We start from the raw sequence: 24,735 nt of genomic DNA on the forward strand, positions 1-24,735 counted from the left end.
GATTTCAGAGTTCTCGCCGAGAAGGAGTTGCACATGGAGCACTGATCCGGGATGTGGCTCTTGCCAAGACAGAATAAGGAACAGCTGTGGTCATTAGAAGAATTAAGCCATCACAAGATGGACATAGCTTGAAGCCTGAAGGCTTTGAGTCAGCCATTAGCGGAGAAAGGTGCTAAGCACCAAACGTGTCGGCTTTTTGTTTTTTGTTAAATAACCAGACTAGAAAACAAAGTGTAGAAGGATAATTAGGACTGAAATCTATCAAACACATTAAATCTAAGAAACAGTAGGGGGTAGCAAGTGAACATCATTAGCTGTTTCTCATTACAATGGGCAGTGTGTTGTGGACACACTTCATGCTCTTGGCTGGTGGGAACAGGAGGAGATCACTGTGCAGATGCAGCCCAATGGATATGGCTACTCAGAAGATTCCTATCTTGAGAGGCCCTTGCGTACCTAGGAGTGGGATCCACACTGATGTGAGCACCTCAAAGAAGAATTAGGGCTTCACAATCCACCATAGGTTCAGTCCAACCCTCAGTGAAGTCTGTTAACTTCAGAAACCTTTTCAGGTTCAGTGGGAGTTGGATTGGTCCCAGTAGGGTTGATACAAAGTCAATGAGTCTTTCAATTGACTTCAGTGGGCTGTGGAACAGACCCTTTATGATCAAGGAGAGACAATTAACAATCCAGGTTGGAGGTCATATTTCTAAGAAAAAAAATTCTTGCCTATGCTAATTAATGTGCTTATCACCTCCGTCTGTCCAGCAGTACAAAATATTTTAACTACTTGCATTACTACTGCATGACCAGCATTAAAACAAGGATTACCTGACCAACAGTCACAATCCCCAGCTGTTTATTCTTAAACATATCCCCCGTCCCACCACCCCGAGTGAAAACATCTTTAATTTAACAAGACAAGAGGAATTTTACGATTGAGACCTGCTCAGAGAAACTCTCACGAGTTTCACAAATACAGCAAAAGTAACGGTAGAGAGTTTTAACAAACATATTACAAAAAAAAAATACATTGAGGAAGGCGCCATTGTGGTTTCAGACCTCCCAATGCTAACGCTATAGCTAAGAGATCTGCAGAATGGTTTATTCTTACAAAGTTTGAGTCCCTTCAAGAGATTGTTTTCACTATTCTCTCTGTTTCTAACAAGCTGGTTTTTTTGTTTTTATTTGCCATAGAGTTCCTAGTCCCATGAGCTGGACAAAAAACCCCCCCAGCTTGGCTCATGGATAGACTGATGGGTTTGGGGGGATGGAATGTTTTAAGATGGCATCGCTCTGTTTGGGAGGCTCTCTCCTGGAGTCCGTGAGTTCACTCCTGAAGCAGGCCGAAAGGAGACTGTAGAGGACGAACCAGAGAAAAGAGAAGATGAAGGCTTAGGACCTTTATAAACAACCCAGAAGAGAAATACCTTCTTTCTACCTTCATGATCACAATATGGACTAGAGGGAAGAGAAACCCCACGTGGCTCAGGGCCTGCATGCAAGGGTCTTGGATAGGAAGGTTCAGCATGCCAGACAGCCCTAGTAGGAGTACCCAAGAATGAAGAAAAGTAACAGAAAAAGAGCGCCATGATTAATGGACGCAGAAATTCAATTTCCAAATCACGGGGCACAAATACGTCTTTGGTGTTGATTCCAGCTACTGCTAACATACTGATCAACCATGAGTGGGAAAGAGCACTCACAGCTGGGGAAAAAACCCAGGTCTAACCGTAGACCACCCCACACGTTGTTTGCTTAAAAACAGAGGCTGGTACCCGACAGGAGGATAATCCAATTTATTGCAAGAAGGTTACATTAACTTAATCTACCAACCACACCACCGCCACACTTCCAAGGCTGGTTATTCTATGCAACATGGAATATAATGCATAGGGTAGCACTGAGATCCACACGATTTAAATGTGGTGCATGTGGGGGGAGGCTCTATATAATCTGCACAATAAAACATACTACTACTTCCTCCCACTTAGCCCTACCTTTTTGCTCCCTTTCCCTGTGATAGTCCTCCAGTCAGAGCACCATCCAAATGCCTGGAGCTTACAATGCATGCAAACGATAAAAAGCATGCAAGGCAGACCATTAGCATTCATACCAGTTAACGGTGAGTAACTAGACCAAGGTGTGAACGGAAACGTCACAGATAACATTGTTATTTTTCTATTGACTGCAGTGCAATTGTGCAAATTCATGCCGCAGTTTGACCACATCAAGCATTTGGATTGCTCTGCCTTACTGACGCTGACTTGAAAAATGAATTCCCTGGGCATGGATAATGGGGAGCATGCGCATGTAGACTGAAAGCCAGTCGATGGTCTGCAAGCTATGGCTATTTTGATACTGCAGAGGTACTTTGCTGGGAAAGAAGTGATAAGATAGCTCCTAATTTAGGAACACTTTGTAAAATTGCTTTAATCAATTTATGGCCAATCCAAATTAAGGGCAGTTTGCACTACCTGAACAGTAAGTACCAGAGCGAAACTGAACACCGAAAAATTTTGGTTGAATTGGAGAAAGTGTTCTCCTGGTCACGTCCATTACAGATTGACGAATAATCTCGAGGGAAACAGGAAATCTCATTGCATTTACAGCTAGAATATTGGAGGGCTCTATACGGCAACTGGTGGAAGGATCTTTCCCATCTCTACATTCTAGGATTCCCTGGTAATGCAGCAAGTCTGTGGTTTAAACTGGTGTGGCTGGTAGACTGAATGCAAAGTGTCTTCCAAATTAAAATATATATTGGTCTTATAAAAATGCACTCAAGACTTTGTCTGTAGCATATGCAGGATGAAAACTGTTGCTAACCCTCCCACCTATGATCATGAAGGTATCTGGCATGCCCGTAAACTAGGGAAAACCATGCATCAAAGAATGAGTAGACAGAAAGGAATACGAGACAGAGAGGGAGAGGGGGGAAGGGTATCTGACAATGTAATTATAGTGAAATATTTTCTGATTACCTTTTCAGATGCAACACTTTTTGATCACCATTAGGCTTTTCTTCTCTCTCTCCCAAAATATTAAGACAATTATATTTCCTACCTGCCAAATGCAGTCTGACATTTTTGCATGAAAATTGCAGGCTCTTGCAGTATTTTTCCTAGCAGATCCATTTTATTGATTTTTAAACAATTATTATATCGCTATTGTGATTCTCCCCTTTGCTTTTTCCAATCCTCAGCCACAGCCCTTTAAAGATTAAGATGAAACTTTTAATGTGAAAGTGGGAGAATGGGACTTCGCTCTTAACTATGGTTCTAAAAAGTCATTTGAAAGAAATCCATTTCTCTTTGCTTAGAACTCGATTACAGACCACAGACGTGTGCATAGCTGCATGTGGGGAATGCACAGCTACAGGCAGCACGCCAAGGCCCTGATCCCGCAATCAGATGCAGGCAAGCCCCAGTGGCTGCACAAAGCCGCAGTGGGACCACAGTCAGACACACAATCCACATGGGGTGACTGCAGGTGTAATTTGTAGCTTCTAATCTCCTAATTGTGCATGCAACTTCAGCACACATTTTTGAAAGCACAGCCCTATACACAGAAGTATTTTCCTTTCTTTTTTTTAAAACAGCCTGAAAAATGAGTCACAGTTTATCTTGTCCTGATAAACATGCAGTGACTAAACCTCTCCTACCAGATTAGCAGCATTTGCTCATTTTGATCTTCCTTACTTCAGAGAAGAGACCATGTCATTAAGTCAGTGTCTCTGGAATTTCCTCTCTTCATTACACCTTTGCTGAGACCTTGGAAACTCCTTTACCCCCAGCCTTGTCGGGTGGTAATGGCCACGAACCCATAGGTTCTTTATCCCTAACGGTCTCTGGTTCTTGCTTGTTTGTGCTGGAATGAATCCAGCTGACCTGATGCACTGCTGCTTTGCCGAAGCACTCCAACCAGACAGCCAACCAAGTCTAAGCGGTTGATATTTTTAATGCACTTTTCAGTACGGACTATAGGCCACCTTCCAGGAGAGCTCAACTATTACTGTGTTAGGACTGTGCAAATGCTGAAGGGTAACTTTCCTCCTCCATTCTTAAAAGCTCTTAATCTTTCTCCACAGAATCTGGGCACACTTGGCAGCTGACAAATTAAATGACTGGAGCAGCACCAGGAGATGTGCTGAAAGAGGTTTCATTAAATTAAGTGGATGGACTCTCACACACAGACAGTTTCTAAAGGTAAAAATACCAACTTTGCTTGCTAGGAACACATCTCACTGATACTGAAAGAGCAAAAACAGTAATTATGGCAAAGCAACTCTGTCAGCAGTGAGAGGAAGGGTGTCATTTACATCAATCCTCTTCTGCTTACAAAACCATTTTCATACAGAAATGCTGTATCGGGGTATCTTTAAAGCCACAAAAGTATATCTGGGTGCAAGCAGACTGGTCTACAGCTAGCCTTTATGATGCGGACAAACATTCAGTGCAGATTGCTGAAACGTAATGGGAATCTCACCAAGTAGATAGGAAAGCCCCCCCAAGTGGTCTATACGCTCCATCCATTTCAGCCCAAGACCTGGCTGACGTCCCTATAACACTACAGCTGGCACTCACAGCACATCCTCTATACACACGGGGCGAAACATGCCACTGCCCAGAGAGCGCGCACAAGGCCTAGGTACCCTATGGGCTCAAGTGGGACTTATGAGGTACTTTGGTCTCATGCCAGGGCCGCCCGGGGGGGGCAGATGGGGCAATTTGCACCAGGCCCCAGAGGGGCCCCTACAAGAGTTTTCAGTGGCACTTCGGCGGCGGGGGGGTCCTTCAGTGCTGCTGAACACACCTGGAGTGAAGGACCTGCCACCCCTTCTTCCGCTCCGGGTCTTCATCGGCAATTTGGTGGCAGGGGTCCTTCTGCTCCATGTCTTCGGTGAAGTGCCCCAAAGACCCGGAGCGGAAGGACCCCCACCGCCGAAGACCCCAGGCTCCCTGAATCCTCTGGGCAGCCCTGTCTCATGCTGCCCCTAGCCACAGTGTTACATGACGCAGCCTCTAGGTGAAGGTACACCAGCAGGAAAGAAGACTACTGCATGGGTGGGTGCATACAATACACGCTGCTCCTTTCTGCCACCTGCTTTAGTTCTCAAGCAAGCAGTGCAAGTCATGAGACCCGGGATCTCTCCTCAGCTGTGTCACAGACTCAGTACGACTGTAGGCAAGCCACAGTCTTCACAGTGGCTCAGTTTTCCCCAGCTGCAAAATGGGGCGAATGACAGCTTTTCACACCAAAGTTAGAGAAATAGCGGCAAAATTAATGCTTGTAAATGCTTTGATATCCTTTAACGAGGGGCCCGATGCATGTGCTAATTACTGCCTTAAACAATGCACAGACACAGCTGTTCTGCCCCAGCCTCTTTTACTTCTGCAATTTTTAACCTACTATTATAATTTCCCACTAAGGCATAGCATCTGTCCATCAATGATAGCAAAGTAATTTACTGAAGGCACAACTGCCCGGTCTAAATGTTCTTCACAATCCTGGCTCATTATGCTCTTGGAAGAGCACTCATAGATAGATAGATTCCAAGGGTAGGTGAGCTGCTGCTGTGGAGTATCTTCCCGTCACCACAGAGTATGGCCCACACCCCGTATCGCTTAGCCCAGTTGTCAGTGCTCACTAAGTTTCTGTCTGCGGGCAGGTTAATGGAAGTGGCTGGACAAAAAGTACTTCAAGACTTTCAATCCACAGCCTGGGCATTCCAGTTAAGAAGCAAGCATTCCGTTCCTCGCCATGCATCTCATAAGGACAAAGGCAAACCATTTGTGAGAACAAGGGACTAGACCGAGTTGGAGGGAGGGTTCGGTTGCCCTATTACTGAGCTGGGAGAAAGCTGCGGAGTTGCGATCTAGCTCTCAGCTCCTCTAAAATTTTGGACCCAGGGATTTGTTTTGAGTCCCTCCCTAGTGATGACTGATTATTCCTGCCGCGTCTGACCAAAGAGTCACTCTCTGCTCTAGGCCTTGTTATTGGGCAGGATTTTGCCAGTGGGTGGTAAACAGAGGATATTCGAGCATTTCTTAACCGCCACATCAATGGCTGAGTGTGTGGGGACAACTGGGCAACCCTTTCTCTTCCTCTCCCTCCAACAAACTATTTCTTAGCATACTCACTGCTTCTGGAGCAAGTGCTGGTGCTGCTGCTGTTGTTGCTGTCTGTACGTCTCGATCGTGTGCTGTGGGAGGTACTGCATGAGCTCCAAGGATTCTTTGATCTTTAGCAGCATTTCATACGTCTCCCGTCCCCGTACCTGAACAGTGGGGATATGGCAACACTTAAAGCACTTGGATCTAAAGTTACAAAGCCACAGGGTAGGACTTCCAGCCACCTCCACGATCTTCTGCTAAAGCCAAACAAACCACAGCAAAGCAGGATGCAAACAGACTGGCTACAAATGCTGTAGACGCCAGGTATAAAACTGCAGTTCCATGTTATATATAGTGGGTATAACTGCTATGCCTTTCAGAGGAGATAGACTGAAGCTTCACAATCCAGGTCTGGATTACGAACACTCAACATCTGGGGGTTGTTTAGATCAAAGCCTGTCATTTGGCTCCATATAAATATACCAGGAAAATTCAGACCCAGCTGTTCAGCCCCTCTTAGATAACGCAGCAGTAGGTACTAGAAAAAATCCCACATTACATTCTCTTGAGATGAGATTTCAATAGGCCTGGATTTTAATATCACATGCCCCAAGAATAGGGGTGCTTGGATCTGAGGGATTGGTTTGGGCCCATCTCTTCTTTTAAGTGCACTGAGCTTTGAGTGCAAGGGCAACGTTACTCACTGAGGAAACCAGTCAATTGGCAATTACAGACATTTTTTGCTCTTCTTTTCTATTCCTGTCCTGTTTTTATTACAGCATATTTCATTTTGATCATTTTCTCTGCACTGCTGATAATGCTCATAAAAGCAAAAAAATCTATCCATCTTGGCAAAAAAAGGCTCCAGTCCATTATTGCTGGAGGAAACTTGAATTTCATAAATTCAGAAATGAGAGGGGAGAAAGATCTATTAGGTCATCCAGTCCACTTACCCACCACTGCAGATTGTTCCCTCTGGACATTGTTGGGTGCTTTGTCCAAGCCATTCTTAAACAATTCAAGCAATGGGTCTTACATTGCTCACATGAAGGGTGAATTTAAGGTGCAGATTTGAAAAAGCTATTGCTCACCCCTAAAGCCAATAATCTGTTGATAATTGTGCATCATGGATGTAGTTATTTTACTTAGAACTAAATAAACAGCTCATTTACCTCAATTCATTTAGATGATGCCAAAGGAATTAGAGGAACATGGGCAAAAAACAAAACAAGTACCAAACTTACTGGTAAGTAAAGGAGCTCGTCATCTGGAGTGCGACGTTTTTTGATAGAGGTCATCTGTATCCCATGCGTGCTCTGCCGAAAAGCTGCAAGGAAAACCCCACAGTGCCTGATTAGAATTTGGCATGTCTACTGCTGCTGGGTTTTCAGTGAGATCTCTGTGCTCAAGACCTATAGGTTTGAAAAAGATTGCTGGCTAAAAAGCACCTGCCAGGGCATGAATGCAACTTGAGGCATCCGTTTGTGGCTATGAAAGTACGGAGCTGACTTTCATATCTTTGATAGTGTATAAATGGCCTTGACAAATGGGAAATGAGTCAACAAGAGAGTGTTGGGCAAACAGAAAATCCACAACTAACTGCACTCAGGACAACAACTGGGTCTTTCCAGACAGTACAACGAATCTAAGTATCTCAGGTCTGCCTACCTCCCAGTGAATCATTACCATATTGCCCATAACTCTTTAAGAGAGTGGGTTGAGTGGCAAAGAAGTAGAATCTCTTGATGAGGTAGATCTCTACAGCTCGTTGCTCCAAGCTAAATTCTGGAGCCTAAGTGGAAACACTGAGTATGCAGGAAACCTGGGCTGTTTGATTGGGTTAAAGTCTGAGCCTAACTGGAGTGTCAAGTCCAGTCCCCCTTCGGTGGAAGGGTAGCAGAACAACTCTCAGACTGGTGTTCCATATTTAGGATATCTGTAACACTATTCGCAACGGACAGGATTTCAGTGCTGCTAGGGAATCTGCATGCTACCAGTGACAAACGCTGTTGGTGGGATAGGAGGCCCACTCACTGCACCAAAGAGGCAATTTGTTTGAGAGCAATTAATGTTTAGCGGTTTTAATTCACTGCTCAAGCAGAAACCCTCCAAAGAGTCTTTTCTAAGAGAGCGGCAATTGCTTTTCCACCCAACATCCTCCAGCTCAGTCTTCTCCAATTTCAGTTGCTCTGGTACCAAAGCCAGCATGCTCCCTGTGCACTGAAAGCTTTGGCTGTGAGCAGTCCAGCTGTGCCAGCTACTTACGGCGCTTCGTACCATCACCGTTCTTTGTGCTGTCGGAGACTTGCTGCTTTCTAATGCTGTCCTCATCTGCTTTGCGGTCCCTCCCCGGACAAGCGCAAATGCGGGCTTCAAAACACCGGCGGCCTAGGACTTGTCCACTAGAGCGAGGAGAAAGAGGGAAGGTATTAATTCAGGCCCAGCAGTGACCAGCAATGCATACGCACATTGAAACTCAACACAACGGGGCAAACTTTCCCATCCCCTACCTGGATCACAACCACAACGCCCCACATCTGAACTAGAGACTGGCTAACAGGGGGCTGAGCTACCTGTTTTGTGCACCCATACATGCTGTTAACCACACAAATGGATCCACCCACTGATCACTGCATCTCAGCTTGTTCTGTGAATCCCTGCAAGAGTACTGCAGTCGCCAAACGGCTGTCTGTGTTCGTGATGCAGTCACAGGGAATTTCCACCTTTGAGCATCTCAGAACTAGACACACGCGGAATTATTTCAGCTGCCTCCACAAGCAGCACGGCACAGACAGGGCTTTTGCTCTGTAGATCTCAAAGCAGCTCGCAAAGGTGGGCAAGCATCACTAGACCCATTTAAGAGATGGGGAAACGGGCCTAGAGAGGCTACATGACACACCAAGGTCACACAGCGAGTAATGCAAAGGCTGTGCTGGAAATAAACGCCAGCTCTCGAGGCTCAAATCTGATGCCCTGATCACTGGATCACCCTGACGTGTAAAAATAGGAATGAAAATAATTCTGCTCTCTCCCCTCTCTCATTCTTAGGAAGTCTACAAAACCCTCCTGACCAGGATGGGCACAGGGAAGCAATGTTGCCTGGCAAACATAGGGCAATGCTCTCTCTCTCCACCTTCCAGTGCTACCGATCTGCTGCGTGCTACTCACTCTCTTGTTTCCAGCGTTACGATGATGAGGATCGGGCGGCGGTTCATTCCGCCAACACAGCTGCTGTTGCACATGAAGTTGTACAACACCGTCGTGAACTCGGTGCCAACCTGAACACAGAGAAACCATGATAAAGGGGTGACTGCAGATGGAAGGAGCTGTGTATTCCTCTTTCCCCCACTAGCTACATTTTTATCAGGTCCTATCAAAGACGGGCCACAAACCACAAGGTTTGGTTCTGGATGTCAGCTTTCTAAGAGCCTGGGGAAGTTCAGACCCTGGAGGGGGTCCTGCTTCAAACTGCTCTGTAAGTGGGAGGAGGATGAAATGAGTGGGTTGAAGAAAGAGTCAAATTCTCCTTGAACTAAAGCAAAGAGCTTTTCAGAAGTCCCCTCCCTTCCGCGAGGGGCAGGCTTCGTTAGAGAGGGCAGGGGAGAACACTGGACTGGGCACAGATCTCATGCTTACCTGCGGTGGTTCATAGGGTACGAGTACACTCTGCCTTCCGGTGATGGGGTCTTCCACGTACTGAGCATGGCTGTTTCCTTCCACCCGGATCAAGTGGCTGGGAGGGGCGATCTGCCCTGCAGATGGAGGGAGGAGGCAGAAGGAAAGTTTTCCTGTGAAGTAAGCTCAAGCTCAGGGGAGCGTGATCTTCCAAAAGTCTAGGACATGCTACCTTCCTTACTCAGCTGGCCCCCATGGCCACGAATGTGATTATTCTTCTCTCCGCACTTCACAGAGGCGGAGAAGCAATTGCACAGATGGGGACCTGAGTCAGACTTCCCCAAGCTCATGCAGGGAGTATGTAGCAGAGCAGCAACTTGAACCCGTGTATCCTGAACCCCCAGTACTAACCACTGGACCATCCTTTTCTGGCTTTCAAGAGGAAGCACTGCCATGCCTTTGACAGCTTCACAGTAACACATTTGGGGCCTTGTTCCAGAAAGCAACTCCATGAAGGTTTTCATCCCATGCCTGGCCTTGAAAAGCCTGTGCACAAAGCAACTGGAATCCTTCAAATCCCCACTCCTTTTACTCGCTTTCCAATCAATACTCTAGATAACATGGCTGCCTCCTGCCACTCCTCCCTGACGACTAGACAAAGTGCAAGCGAAAAGAAAAGAAAGGGATACAAATTATATCCATAGTAGTCTTTGGAAGGCATGCTCTCCCATTGGGCAGTACTCTTATCTCCCTTCTTCCTGTCCCTAACCCCCTGGCCAAACAACTAGAGTCCTTGCTCATTGCACTGCCTTGCCTAGTAGTTTAGATTGTAACCTCCCCAAGGCAGGATCTGTCCACTGCCATGCAGAGCTAGGGTGCTAGATAAACAACACATTTGGGCCGCAAACCAGATGCTTTTCGAACCCACGTGAACTTGGGTAAGAGACAACAAAGACGTTAAGTTTGGAAAAGTTAAAAACCTGAAACATCTTTAAAACGACTGGTAGTAAACTACTAACAGCAGGAGTAAGTAATAAATTAAGAAACAATGGATTGTTAATAAATTAATCCTGATCAGATAATGCTAAAAACGAAAAGGACAGTCTACAGCTCGAAGCTGGCACATGGGTGTTATCCTCCTTGAGACAAACATCCCTACATCTCTGAGACATGGATTAAAGACTCAAGATGATATTGCATCCTATTACCGGATCTCTTTCCCAGTAGCATGGGAGACCATTTCTGAGCAGAACAGCTGTCTCTTGGAAAGGGAGCAAGTTTGGGGAGGGGCGGCAGCACTGGGGAGGGGAGGGCTGAGGAAGAGGCTGTCTGCACCAGCTTGGTGCAGGGTCAGATGTTGATCCAGCCTGGGCAGCCTTGTCGTTTATTTTAGCCCTGCTTTCCCAGGGCTGTACTGCTACATAGTGAGAAGCCTCCAATCACACAGAAAGGAGGGAGGGTCCTCAGGCCCTCCTGGGTTTGTTACTCAACAAAACTTCCCTCTAATATTGGGCCTAGAATCTTATCAGGCCATGCCGTACCCTCTGGCACAGCCACGTGACCCCAGTGATGCCCACGCACGGGGTGTGTGGCTGAGGGCAGTGCTGGCCCGGCACATGACGTTTGCCTTACCCTCGTTGAACTCCCGGCTCAGCTCGTGGTTCGGGCAGCGTTTGACCACCTCAGTGACGTGCTCGGCCTTCTTGTAGACTGGCATGGCGCGGATAATGGCGCCTTGTGGCGGCGGTGTCATGACTTTGACCTGGATGGGACATGTCTTGGCAATCTGGCAGTACAGCTTCTTCAGCTCAGTCGAGTACTAGATGGGAAGGGGGACAAGAGCAACATTAGTCTGTATTTGCAGCTGTTGGAGGAAGGCAGAGAGTCAAGGCTGCAGAATTACGTGAGCTGTAAAGCTCCGTGCACAGGGGGCTATTTGGTTTGCAACTGGGCATAGGCTGTGGATCCACTCTATTTATTTACTCTCCATGCATTTTACACAAAAGACGTGTCAAGTCAAAGGTCCCCAGAGCCAATGCGGCTATGTGAACAGGACCTGGCCTTTCAGTGAGAACTCGAACAAGCCTCGAACCCACAACCTTCAGGACTGTAATCAACTGTCTTAACCCCTCAGCCACCGCACCTGAGAAAAGAAATGGAGATGGTCCAATTCTAACTGCCCTGAGCCACAGGAGCATTTGAAAACCAGACCAGCACGCAGATCTGAACGGTCATCGCATTTTGCAAGCAGGCTTCCTATCTCCCATCTCCTTAGTGGTCTGAAGTGAAATCATGAACCTAAACACGCCTACAACTCAGTGGGTATTTGAAAAGGAGATCCCAGTCTGAACTGTGCGAGTGGGACCCATCCCGAAGTATTTATTTATACCATAAGCACTTCTCTCGGGGGCATGCTAACGGTGACCCTATGTAGCCCCTCTATGGCAACCTTGCTCCTAGGATCTCAAAGTGCTAACTACTCCTCACCGCAGAGAAGTATATCATCTTTTTACACATGGGGAGGTCAGGAATAGAGAATTGAAGTGACTCGCCCAAAGAGAGAGACAGTCACCAGCAGAGCCTGGAACAGAACCCAGAACAGAACTCGGGCAGAGAGTCCAAGACATGGGCCCTCATCAGTAGAGTACAGCTCCCTCTCCTGAAAGTAAGATGCATGTGTATGAGGAACACATCAGACTCCAGCTATGTTAGCTACAAATAAAACTATTACCCTCCCCCTTCCATCAGTGTCTGCGCCACAGTAAGGCCACAGTTCAGCTCAGCACCGCAGCACATAAGTCCCTTTGGTTCAGGGAGACTTCAGCAAAGCACAGGTGCACCCCACTATTATCAATGGATTTAAGCAAGTTCTTAAATGCTTAGTTAGCTCAGAGCCTAAATCCTTTTCTCTGGATTCTCTCCCTGAAGGTAGTGTCCAGTCTTCTCTGCTACAAGAAATACTTCCACAGACATTCCCCAATTCCCTCCCTCCCAGACTACGTGACCACAACAGTTCTCCGGCCCGTGTTACGCAGGAGGTCAGACTACTTGACCACAACGGTCCCTTCTGGCCTTGGAATCTATGAAGTACAGAACTGCCTCCCTAACCAATTGAACCACAGAAATTCCTGGCATTCTCCCACTGACTTCTATTAATTTCTTATCGTGGAATGCGAGCAAAAGCCCCAAAGTGGTTGTTTTCTTTAAAATGTCTTTAACGGCAACAGCTCATCTACCTGCTCCCAATTGTTCAAACAAGGAGCCAACCGGTAACCGACGCCAGCTGGCCATCACATCCTGCCGGTACAGGAGAGCCTGGCACACATATGGGTAGGAGGCTGGTCATGTGGCAGCAAAGGGATTAGCGATTGGGATTCGGGGGATGATGTGCGTTTCAAAGGTTACTCACAGCAACATACAAGAAAACCAGAGTCAGAAGAACTGGGGAGTTAAGGGAAGTGACTCAAGGCCATCCCACTGCCCAGGAGTTTGACACCACTGCAGTTGAGGTGCTGCAAACGTTTTAAGTTTTCAGATTTTCTAAAATGCAAAGACAAAGTTATGCAATCTGTTTTATGTGCCTGCAGGCTAGAGATTAAACACACAAAGGATTTACCCAGCCTGCGGAAATGGAGAATGTGCCAAACAATTAAAAAAAAAAAGAAAAAGAAAAAGAAAAAAGACAGGTTGCGAAACACAAATCTAGACGGTGACTTATCAAAGGCTTCTTTTTAACGTGTAACTTCGTATTTATTCTTTTTTATTAAAAAGTAATTCCTTACACAGTTAATTCACTGTTATTTTAGTCCAAATGCTACCATATCCCCAAGAAAGGAACATTTTAAAAAAAAGAGCCATCCACATTTTAAAATGTCGGGAAGTTAACCAACAGCATTTTATTTACTGTATTACTGTGGTACCTGTGTGCTACGGCTCAGAATTTATGAGCCGCTAATTGCAAAGCCAATTAACACTAATGGAAACTAAGTGTCCAAATCCCTTTTGCAGCTTTGAAACCGTGCACAGCCCAGCATGGTTCAATAAGAAGGACAAAGCATGTGCTGTAGGGGACAACATGCTAGGTGTGTGTAAGTGTTTGGAGAGGTAAACAACAAGGAGGAGGAAGAACTTCAGCTGATCCAGGGTAGGTACAAACTAGGTGTAATGGGTAACATTACATTACCAGCAGGATCTTTCAAGTCAGGTTCTTTGAGTGACTGCTGTTCTTTTCAAAAGGGAAATCTTAGCAGTTTTCACCCAGGAGAATCCCAGTGTGTATATGCACAGAGGGATCACTTTGATTTAAGAAACGCAGCCAACATTGGGGAGAAATGCAGCAGGTTTTTAACACAATGATTTAGGACAAAAACAAAGAATAGTGCATCCATATAAAACTGGAGGGGAAATTATTAAGCAGACAGAATCTACCTTCCCCTACTGAAACTTGGCCAAGTCGCTGGAGATAACACCTTAACCTGTGCAACAATGTACAGCATCTTCCATGATGTGGACTGGAGCGTTAGATCTCATTTAATGGAATGAGTGATGGAAACTTGGAAAAAATTCATTTCTCCCAGGAGAGGAGAGGCCCCTTGTTTAAGCAGCGATAGTGAAGATTCTGGGCCTGTTCTCACAAGGCCTCGAGTACTTGTCTCTGACAGACACAGGCTGGAGTTCAGTGCATCACAGGACCAGACCGGGCAGGGCATGACACTTTATACACTGGGAGCTGCATGTGATGTGTGGTCTACTAATCTGTTCTTTGTTCAAGGCATCATCAGTGCACTGCAAAGAGGGGCTAGGAGCCGTATCAAGAGCAGAAAGGCAAGCGGGCCCTGAAGAGGAGAGGACAGGGAGGCTTACTGCTCCCTGACTGTGCCAGTGATTCAAGTCTCACCAGGGCAGCACAAAGGATAAGACTCTGGAAATCCCAGCCAAAACACAGCATTCAAAGCCATCTTGGGCAACACGGCCATTCAGCCTACAGTCACCGAGAGGCCACAGTCCTGTAAGCTCAGTGTAAATCTGTCCATAAAGTACCTGCTGTCAGATATTAAATAAAGGCCCTTGGCTTTTTTTCCTGCCAAACCCTTTGTGGTCATTTGTAATTTGAGTCCTAATTCTCTCTATTGGCACAACAGACGGGAACAGCTCGTTCACAGTGACTTCTAATCAGGTCAGTGATATTATGTGTATCTACGTAACAGAGAGATATGAAATATATTTTCAAAGGAGGTTTGTGTCGGTGAAAACCTTGGAGACAGAAGCTCTCTGTGCATACACAGAAGATGTGTATATTTGGGATGAAATGGAAGACCTCTCAGGCAGATTCTTCTTCAGATGTGCATGAACTCCAGCCGAATTGCTTGCGTGCCCAGTAACATCCCTGGTACACAAGGCATAAGGCAGGAACTGACTGAAGCAATCAATGGTCAAGCTGTTTTGAAGCACCTACATACCAATGCAAGAGCACCGCTGGGTGCTGCAATACAGAGGTGAAGTATCACTGAGGCTGCAACATAAACAGTGTACTCAACTCCAGACACACAGAGATGGACCATTTGGGGAGAGGTCACAGATGGTCCTCAAAAGTTACCAGACTTGGGATTAGGTTGTGAGGAAAGAACAAAACATGCCATACTGGTCTAGGTGACAATGAAGGGGTTAGAAGTCTATAAAAAAGCATAAACATGAGAGAGAGAAGTTATTTTTAAGGATTATGAAGAGGTGTAACTGAGTAATGGGCTCTGAAATCAAGAAAGGAAATATCTGGACTTTGTTCCAATAGCTGTATTTGCTAGGGAAATAAATATCCCAATGGTAGTGGACCAGTACGTGCCCAATTATGAACAATGCGGCATGGGCTGAAAGATGGACTAGCAAACCCAGTAAGATTTTTCAAACTGTAATCTTTTCTTCTAGAACTGGCAGAAGCCAGAAAATTAAGCCAGGGTCAGCACTTCATCCTAAATTGCACTGTTTTTTGGAAGAAATTAATATCGTGGTATAAATAAGTGGAAACTGGCAAGTTTGGACCAATTTGGTCAGATACTTTACAAGGTCAATAGCCTGGCTCCCTCGGATTACGTAATCAAAATGGCATGATATGCCGTTAAGAGTATAAGAATGAGACTGACTGGGAGGAGAATACTGTAAGTTAGATTTGCTCAACACATTGGCCTGTCATTTTGAAACACGACAACTGTTATTATCCATTAATGGGAACAAGAGCTGAACCAACACCACAGCCCAGGGAGCTAATCCTGAACACGCCAGAGAGAATTTCTATTTGATGAACAGAGCAGACAGTTCCTTAAAACAAATGCATTAGAAATACAGCCCAGCTATATGTTCTCAGCTGAGAGAGAAAGATAAGCTTTGCTTAGCCTTTTCTTTGGGGTTCAAGCACTGTGTGTCATGTCCAAATAAGCAGACTCAGATTGCTAAAAACAACAGTAAATTCTGCTCTTTGACTAATAATACGTTTTAAAGGAAAAGAAAAAACATTCCAATGACTCCAGCCCTGCCCTCACCACCTGCCTGAGCAGACATACTATATTACACACTCTTGGCATCCCCACTGGTAATTCAGTATCACAATGCATACACATGCCAGCTCACATCAGCCGACACCTGTCTGATTTCTCAACAAGCCCCCTTCTCCTTAAGGTGGGTAAACAAAAGGTTTAAAGAAAAACCTTTCAGCTCCCAAATGAAGCTATTTCAGCTAGGTAAAGGAAGGGTCTCTTGGAAGGAACTGCTCTGTTTGTGCAATACAAGTCGCGTGGGCTTTCCATAGAGTAATGAACTCCCAGGCAGAACTCTGATGCAGCAAAATCTCTGACATGCTGTTTTAATTCATAGATTCCCAGGCCAGAAGGGACTACTGAGATCATCTAGTCTGACCTCCTGAATAACACAAAAGCCAGAGAACCTCACCAAAACATTTCCGCACCCAGATCTTTGAGACAACCTCATCCAGCCTTGATTTAAAAATGGCCAGTGATGGAGACTCCACCAGGACTCTTGATGAGTCATTCTAATGATTAATTATCCTCATTATTAACAATTTACACCTTATTTCCAGTCTGAATTTGTCTAGCTTCAACTTTCCAGCCATTGGATTGTGCTATACCTTTCTCTGATATACTGAAGAACTCATTATGAAACATTTGGCTCCCATGTAGGTACTTACAAACTGTGATCAAGTCACCCCTTTAACCTTCTCTTTGTTAAACTAAGGAGATAGACTCCAGAATCTCAATAAGGCAGGTTTTCTAATCCTTTAATCATTCTCGTGGCTCTTCTCTGAACCCGCTGCAATTTGTCACCATCCTTCTTGAGTTGTGGGCACCAGAACTGGACACAGGATTCCTGCAGGGATCACACCAGTGACAAATACAGAGGTGAAATAACCTCTCTACTCCTACTCAAGAGCTCATTTATGCATCCATGGATCCCATTAGCCCTTTTGGCCACAGCGTCGCATTGGGAGCTCAAGTTTAGCTGATTATCCACCCCCATAAATCCTTTTCAGTCACTGCTTCCCAGGATAGAGTCCCCCATTCTGTAAGCATGGCCTACATTCTTTGTTCTACATGTGCATATTTACATTTAGCTGTATTAAGAGATTGCTGTCTGTCAGTGACCTGTCCCCCTTCATGGTTATTTACCATTCCCACAATTTTTCAGTCGTCTGCAAACTTTATTGGTGACGATTTTATGTTTTCTTCCAGGTCATTGATAAAAATGCTCAATAATGTAGGGCAAGAACCCATCCCTGCAGGACCCCATTAGAAACACCCCCAGTCAGTGATGATTCCACATTTATGTTTACATTTTGAAGACTTTATCAGACAGCCAGTTTTTCATCCAGTTAATGTGGTGCCACGTTAATTTTATATCGTTCTAGATTTTTAATCAAAATGGTGTGCAAATCAAATGCCCTACAGAAGTCTAAGTATATTATATCAAACACTATTCCTTTTATCAATGAAACTTGTGATCTTAAGTACCTCTTTAAGGTCCGTCTCAATTTCCAAGCTAGTCAAGTCCCTGTGGCCCAGCGGGCTTCTAAGTAAGAAAGCGGCTCACCCAACACCAGGAGTGCCCATTGTTAATGCTGAATACTTATGAATATGAACAGAATCTAGGATGCTAGCTAGTGAATATAAGATCCTCTATCTTCAAGTCCTTTTCAGCTCAGAACAATAATGGTTAAAAACAATTTACAACCTTCCCCCAGCAACTCACTTTTTAGTAAAGCTCATTTAGTTTGGGATTAATTTTAAGTTGCAATTTCACAACCCCGCTTGCCTGCAAGTTTTCAACCGGTACACTGCAGCTGAGATACTGTCTGAGAAATAGAAAGTCCTCTGTCACCAAAGGGGAAACTGAGTCTCTCTGTTCTGCTAGCTGCCAAAACACAGTGAGTAGAGAATTCAGACACAAGCATTTTGCAAATTCAGACACATGCAAATACTGGGTTTCAGTTTGTTTGAGGTGAAGTTTAATTTTTTTTGATCGTTTGTTCATTAGCAACACACTCTGCTAGAAGCTTAATTTCCTATGTGCAAAAGCGTTCCAAGGAGCAATGCCAAAGGTTACACACACAGGTTCCTAAGGAATAAATGCAAACGGCTTAAGAAAAGCCAGTTTAAGTAATTCTGACATTAGAATGGTGTGGAGCGAAAATCCCTCGACCCAAAATAAAATCTACAGATTATCTGGAGACCAAAGCCATGTTTGATGGCAAGTGCTTATAACATCTGCCATTCACCAAAGGTGTATGAACAAGATGCTTGTGAACTAGTCTGAATTCAGAGCCTGATCCAATAGAAGCTCAGTCAGAACGGGGGGGGGGGGGGATCACATTGGGTTTCCCATGAGAATTCACACTCAGCATTGCTGCAAGATCAATCCTATAAACTCAGGAGATCCTTGTCTTGACTGCCAATGCTGTTGCTGCTTTGGGTACAGAAAGTGCTGTATAAAGCCAGGTTCCATTCTCCGGAAAGAGAAGGGAGACCGGGGCTTTCTACTAAACCTGTCCTACCTACTGACAGACACCTGCTGCATTCAAAACACTGAAACCAAAGTTGCTGCTCAGTGGCCATGTGCCCCGCACACAACACTTGAGAGCCTCCCAGGCAGGGACTGAGCCTGAGTGGACATGGAAACCAGGAAAGCTAACAGAAGCTGAGGGTGCTGATGAGCAGACCCTATGTGAGGAAAAATGAGACAGTGCTTTTGGAGGTGTGGCTCCTCACGTCAAGGGAGAGCCAATGCTGCCCTTCTCTTGCACTCTCCATGCACTTTGCAGACCATGGTGAAAGAAACCTAACATATTTGCAAAGGAGGAACACATCACCCTCATTCTGGCATATGGGGAAACTGAGGCACGGAGAAAAGACTGTCTTGTGCAATGTCCAGCCAGAAGATCACCCTTTGCCCCTCAAAATGTGTAGGAATAAGATACTGTGCAGTGCCTAAGCACAAGTGCATTCACTGCACAGGCAGCTGTGGAGTCTGCGGGACCGTGGAGAAAACCCCACATCCTTGCATTGACACACAGGATATGAGGGGGGTGTCTCTGAACTAAAGGGCTCCTTTGCAGTTCAGCTTCACTGTAATTCCCTTTATCGAGCACTCTTCCCCCCAGTCCCCACCCCTCTCTCTCGCTCTGCAGACTGCTGGTTGCCAGACATGTACGAATTGCGCTGATGAGCTATTAAAATCCTTCCTCCAAGCGCTTTTCCCCCAAGAGCCGCAGCCAAAGGCCGCCTGTTGCCACCTGTCAGTTGCGGGGATTAATTACCTGAACAGGGCTGGGAGCGGCGCATTCTTCCCCCGGCCGCGCCCACTAAGATGTTGACATCAGGCAGGTGGGCCTCATATCTGTGCTGTCTGCAACGGTGAAGGGGGGCTTGGCGTGGGGGCGGGGGAAGAACGCAGCTCCACAGGAGAGAGATGGGGAGCGTTTACACTGCAAACCACAAGAAGAAGAAGGGAGGAATGTGTCACAGTAATTCTTTGTTCCCTTGGGGCACGACAGCACTAAATGCTCTTAACGCTGGACTGGACTCCAATGGCAGCTCTCCACCTTGGAAGCTTTAATAAAATTAAATGAAATAAAAAAAAAGCCGGCCCGCCTAGGTAAATGGGGATGGGGAGGGGTGGCTGGGAGGAGGAGGAGGAGGAGAATGGAGAACTGTAGCCACCAGGCAAGAATTTAGAACTGAGTCGGGTGTGTTGGGTTCCCCCCACCCCCTCTGAGGGATCAGCTAACCCTTTACCCATTTCTCTGTCTGACACTTTGCAAGGTGAAATATAATTAGTAAGAAATCCCAGCAGCTTCAATCACTTGCAGGAGGCAACCAGGAAAGAAAAATACAAGCAGGGTGCATTCAGAATACACAATGGGATCACAGTCTCTCGATTCTGGATGACTGCGTGTCTGAGTGGTACCCAGGATTGCTGGAAAGCGTACCAGCAGGCTAGCTGCCATGAGAGAGGGCCACTCTGATCCCTGGACGGGGATCCTGAACTCCCCGAGTTATGTACATTTCCAGTCCACAGATGGTCTCAACCCAGAGAGAGCACACAGCTGGCCCGCTGAAATTCAGTCTCTGAATCCACACAACTAAATTATTATTAATACTTTCAGCAGGATTCTCTGCTTTCTTCAACTCCATGAGTGAAAACACTGGAAGATCAATCTGCCACTATACGTTCAAGAGTGGAAGACTTGGCAATACTCAACCCCCCCAACCCTCCTAAACTGAATGCTACTGTCCTTGGCTCTTGCTTGTATAAATTCATTCAAGGACTTGTGCTTGGAGTCAGCGGAGATGGAATACTGGAGCGGCTAGAAGAAAACTCTGATTCTGCTCTAAACATCCACTGTTCCAAATAGGGTGAAGGGCAAAGAGATTAAATTTCCAGCCCTGTGCAAGATACTCCCTTCCCTCCTGGGCATAGAGAGCTGACCCCACGCTTATCTGCCACTCCTTCCCGCACTGAATACACATCCATCCCTAGTCTTCCCATGTACATAATACCTGCTCCAGGTCCCTAACACAATCCTAAACCAACATGGGGTGGTGTTGCAAGAAGAGAGAAACACAAAGACTGACTGGGGGTCACTGACCCGTACACCAGTAGAAAAGCAGAAATGTTTCCAAGCAAACTGAAGTTGATGGGACCTGCTGGGAGCTCCCGATTTTGGGAAAAATCAGGTCACTTCTTTAGGTGTCTATATATGGATTTAGACTCCTAACTTTAAGATCTTTTGAACGTTTTGGATACAATATATTGGCTGTAGCAGTATTTGTATGCTTAGGTGTGTCAATAAAGTGATGATGATAGAAACTGAATTATGCCATTTATCGTTTAATAAATATTTGCAATCAAATTCAAAAGACTGACAATTGAGGTTTTTACATTTCATTTCAACTTTGTCAACAAGGCGTGATTTCATCAAAAGCCTGAGAAAATTTTAGGGAGCTGGCTTGAGAACAGGGTTCATTTTTGAATGAGAGAGAGACGAACACTCAAAGGAGTCTATTTTCAAGCAAAAATGCCCAACTTTTGAACATTTTTATTGCAAAATTTCATGTTGGTAAAGATCTATTTTCACATGGAAATGTGTGAACGTGTGACTTTTCACAACCTTCAGTGCAAAAATCCTGAAACATACATTACGAATAACTGTGTGAACATTTTCATAACTTTGTACAGCCCTACAGTGTTCAATACAGGTCGCACTGCCCAAACATACCAATGCAAAGTTATGATTGCTGGGGAAAGCCATAACTTTTCCATTTTTTTTTTGGTTTACATATTTGAATTCTTTACCTTTTCATTAACGCATCTCTCTCCTCTTTTGGAATTATTTTTTAAAAGTTTTTAAATTTAAAATTAAAAAACTTCATGCAACCACTCAACTTATCATAAACAATCTATCTGCCCTCTACCTGGACATTCTGCTTGCATGTTGCATCCATTTTCCCTGTGTTATCTGGCTCTGTCTTTTTAATTGCAAGCTCTTTGGGATAAGTACTGCATTCTTCTTTGAGTCTGGAAAGAATTTAGTACATTTTGGGCACAACCACTGTCTAAAGAACAACATATATGGGATACATCATTTCACATGGGAAATTTGTGCAGAAGAGGGGGTCCTCAATGAACTGAAGCTGAAGACAATGGGCCAATCCTGCAGTCCTCCCTATACAGACAAAATGCCCATTGACTGCAGTATCTGACCCAGTGTTACTAAATACAGTACAGGAATCTCATGGCACTAAGTGATTTCTATACTCAGATTTTTTTTTCTTACCCCAAAAGTAAGAAGTACCCCCAACATATTCTTGCATCGATAGTTGCATACACAGTATGAACTAAAACACTAACGCCTGGCCCACTCAGGATAGTGATATCAAGAGGACTCAACCACTGGCTTGACCTCCAACATACACGGCTTTCTGAAAATTATACGCTAGCTCAACCACAAGTTATGGGCTGGATGCAGGAATCACAGAGTAAAATTTTCTAGCCTGTATTACTCAGGAAGTCAGATTAGATCATATGGATATACAGGGGTTTTGTTTGTTTGTTTGGTTTTTTTACAGGGTGGATATTAGATCATCCATCTCTCAACTGAAAACATCCCAAGTCCTTGAATCCGAACAAGGGTCTGCCCAGATAGGACAGAGTGTTAAGTCCCACCAACTTCAGTGTAGCTCTGCACAGGGTCAGCCTGCATGAGCACAGGATTGCAGCCCTGAGCTAATTTTTCATGTTATCTTACAGAAAGGGTCAGGGTCTGCAAGAACAAGTCTTCACAAAGCCCGAGACAACTTTCCAAGCCCCCAGGAATCTCAGTAGCAGTGTGCCCATGTAACCTGGAAGGGAAACGGACTGCAGGCCAAGGTGAAACTGCTGTCCTCTCAGCTTGCACCACAAAAGCAAGATGCTGCAGGCAAGCAGTGAGCACACTGCACTAATAGTGGAAAGTAAAACCCAATTTGATGTTCAACCTGACAGCACCCCATTAGTGGCAAGGCTGCTCTGCACTGAGCCTCCTGCAGCCAATACTGATAACCATTTCCTTCCCACCTCCCGTATTCAGAAATAGGTTTTACACATACCGGCCACTCCCAATTAGCACCGGGGATCTTTCTGTGCAATTGGTGCCACTGCTGCATAATGGGAAAAGTGAAATTAATATTGAACATGCTGCAATCTTTCATTTATCACTCCTAATGCAATAGAATTAAAGACAAGCAAATCTCTGTTCAAAACAGCACACTGAGCCTATAATTTTCAAAGGAGCCTATAGGAGTTAGGCCCCAAATCCTATTGAAATAGGAACTAGTGACCTAACATTAGCTTCCTTCCAACACTCATCCTTAGGGTTCAACTGAACTGTATAGCAGCTGATATATTCTAAGTTACAGGCAGCCGTGGTTTCATTAACTCATCCTGCCAGGCACGATGTTGAGCACCGCTGGACGGCAACACATCATTAACCTGCCTCTTGAATTCCCTTCAGGCCGTCACATGCACCAGCCTGACTCAGCATAACAGGGCAGGCAAGGCACACGGGAGTACTAGTGCCTTAGCAGAATGATTATTTGGGTTCTGACCCTGCTCCCAGCTCTGTATCCGAGCCCCTCCCAGCTATACACTGCTTTGCACATGTGAGACACCTTCTTTCACATATTCATAGATTCCAAGACCAGCAGGGACCATTGTGATCACCTGGTCTGACCTCCTGTATAACACATGCCACAGAACTTGCCCCAAAAAAACATCCAATCTTGATTTAAAAATTGCTGGGGATGAAGAATCCACCATGACCCTTGGTAACTTGTTCCAGTGGTTAATTACTCTGACCATTAAAAGTGTACAATTTATTTTCAATCTGAATTTGTCGTCTGGCATCCACTTCCAACTACTGGATCGTATGAGATCCGTCTCTGATAGATTGAAGAAACCATTATTAAATGTTTGTTCCCTATGTAGATACCTACAGATTATAATCAAATCACCCCTTAACCTTCTCTTTGTTTAAAAGAAAAAAAAAGAATAGATTGAGCTCCTGAGTCTATCAGTATAAGGCATGTTCTAACCATTTAATTATTCTCATAGTTCTTCTCTGTACCCTCTTCAATTTATCAATATTCTTCTTGGTGTTACTTTAATATATTTGCTACTTTATTTTCATTTTAGTTTTAAAACAACTCTCACACTAAGGTGACAGATGCAGTGACTTATTGAGCATCCAAAGTGTGCAGTGTATCCCTACTGAAAGATTATACACTTAAACTGTAAGCTCTTTGGGGCAGGGACCATCTTTTTGTGCTGGATTTGTACAGAACTCCAGACATTGCTGTCCTGATCAAGGACGAGGGCTTTTGGGTTCTACAGCAATACAAATTATAAATAATGACTAATGTCACCAACCTTGGCTGCTACTCTATCAAAAGTGAGGTTTTACAATAGTTAGATTTTAGCACAATGCTCTCTGGTTAATTTTAATTATTTTAATAATTTCATTTCCCCCACTACCTCCAAAAACAAAATCAGAAAGACGAATTCCCTGTGAAATAAGTAAATAAAAACGATGTGTTCTAATGTTTTGGCAGAATGGGTCTGCTGGCACAGTGAGAATGTAATTAAAACATTTAAGAACTGGACCAGAAGAGTCACTTTCATTACTGAAAGTTAATGAACAGTTCAATTTCATCTGACAATCTGTACATCAAGCTTCAGAACACATAGCACCTTTTGGAGGGGAACTGGAGCAGTGGTTTGGGAGAGGTTTCTTTAAAATCTCATCTCATTCTTCTCCCCTGTATACTTACATCTCCCCCAAAAGATCAATCACTGGTTCAAATCCATCCAATAGAGAAGCAGGGTTGCTGCAGGTAAAACTATGCTTATTTATTTCTTTACATTAAAATACAAACTGTTTTAGTTGCATTGAGAGATGTATCTGTTA

General features: G+C 44.9%; 1 protein-coding gene across 8 annotated transcripts in view; it reads right to left on the reverse strand.

Moving 5' to 3' along the window:
* TP63 (tumor protein p63) overlaps positions 1 to 24,735 on the reverse strand; it is a 154,495-nt gene that overhangs the window by 11,393 nt on the left and 118,367 nt on the right. For 7 of the 8 annotated variants that reach the window (XM_038417176.2, XM_043492257.1, XM_043492258.1 and 4 more), the window contains 6 exons: positions 11,364 to 11,550; positions 9,753 to 9,868; positions 9,285 to 9,394; positions 8,382 to 8,518; positions 7,361 to 7,443; positions 6,144 to 6,280 (listed from right to left, as the gene is read on the reverse strand). In XM_038417176.2, the coding sequence (XP_038273104.1) occupies positions 6,144 to 6,280; positions 7,361 to 7,443; positions 8,382 to 8,518; positions 9,285 to 9,394; positions 9,753 to 9,868; positions 11,364 to 11,550 (770 nt within the window). The remainder of the gene's footprint in view (positions 1 to 6,143; positions 6,281 to 7,360; positions 7,444 to 8,381; positions 8,519 to 9,284; positions 9,395 to 9,752; positions 9,869 to 11,363; positions 11,551 to 24,735) is intronic. The other variant, XM_043492260.1, reaches the window with a different exon arrangement.

The sequence above is a fragment of the Dermochelys coriacea genome, chromosome 9 (genome assembly GCF_009764565.3).
Source record: "Dermochelys coriacea isolate rDerCor1 chromosome 9, rDerCor1.pri.v4, whole genome shotgun sequence".
Lineage (NCBI taxonomy): Eukaryota > Metazoa > Chordata > Testudines > Dermochelyidae > Dermochelys > Dermochelys coriacea.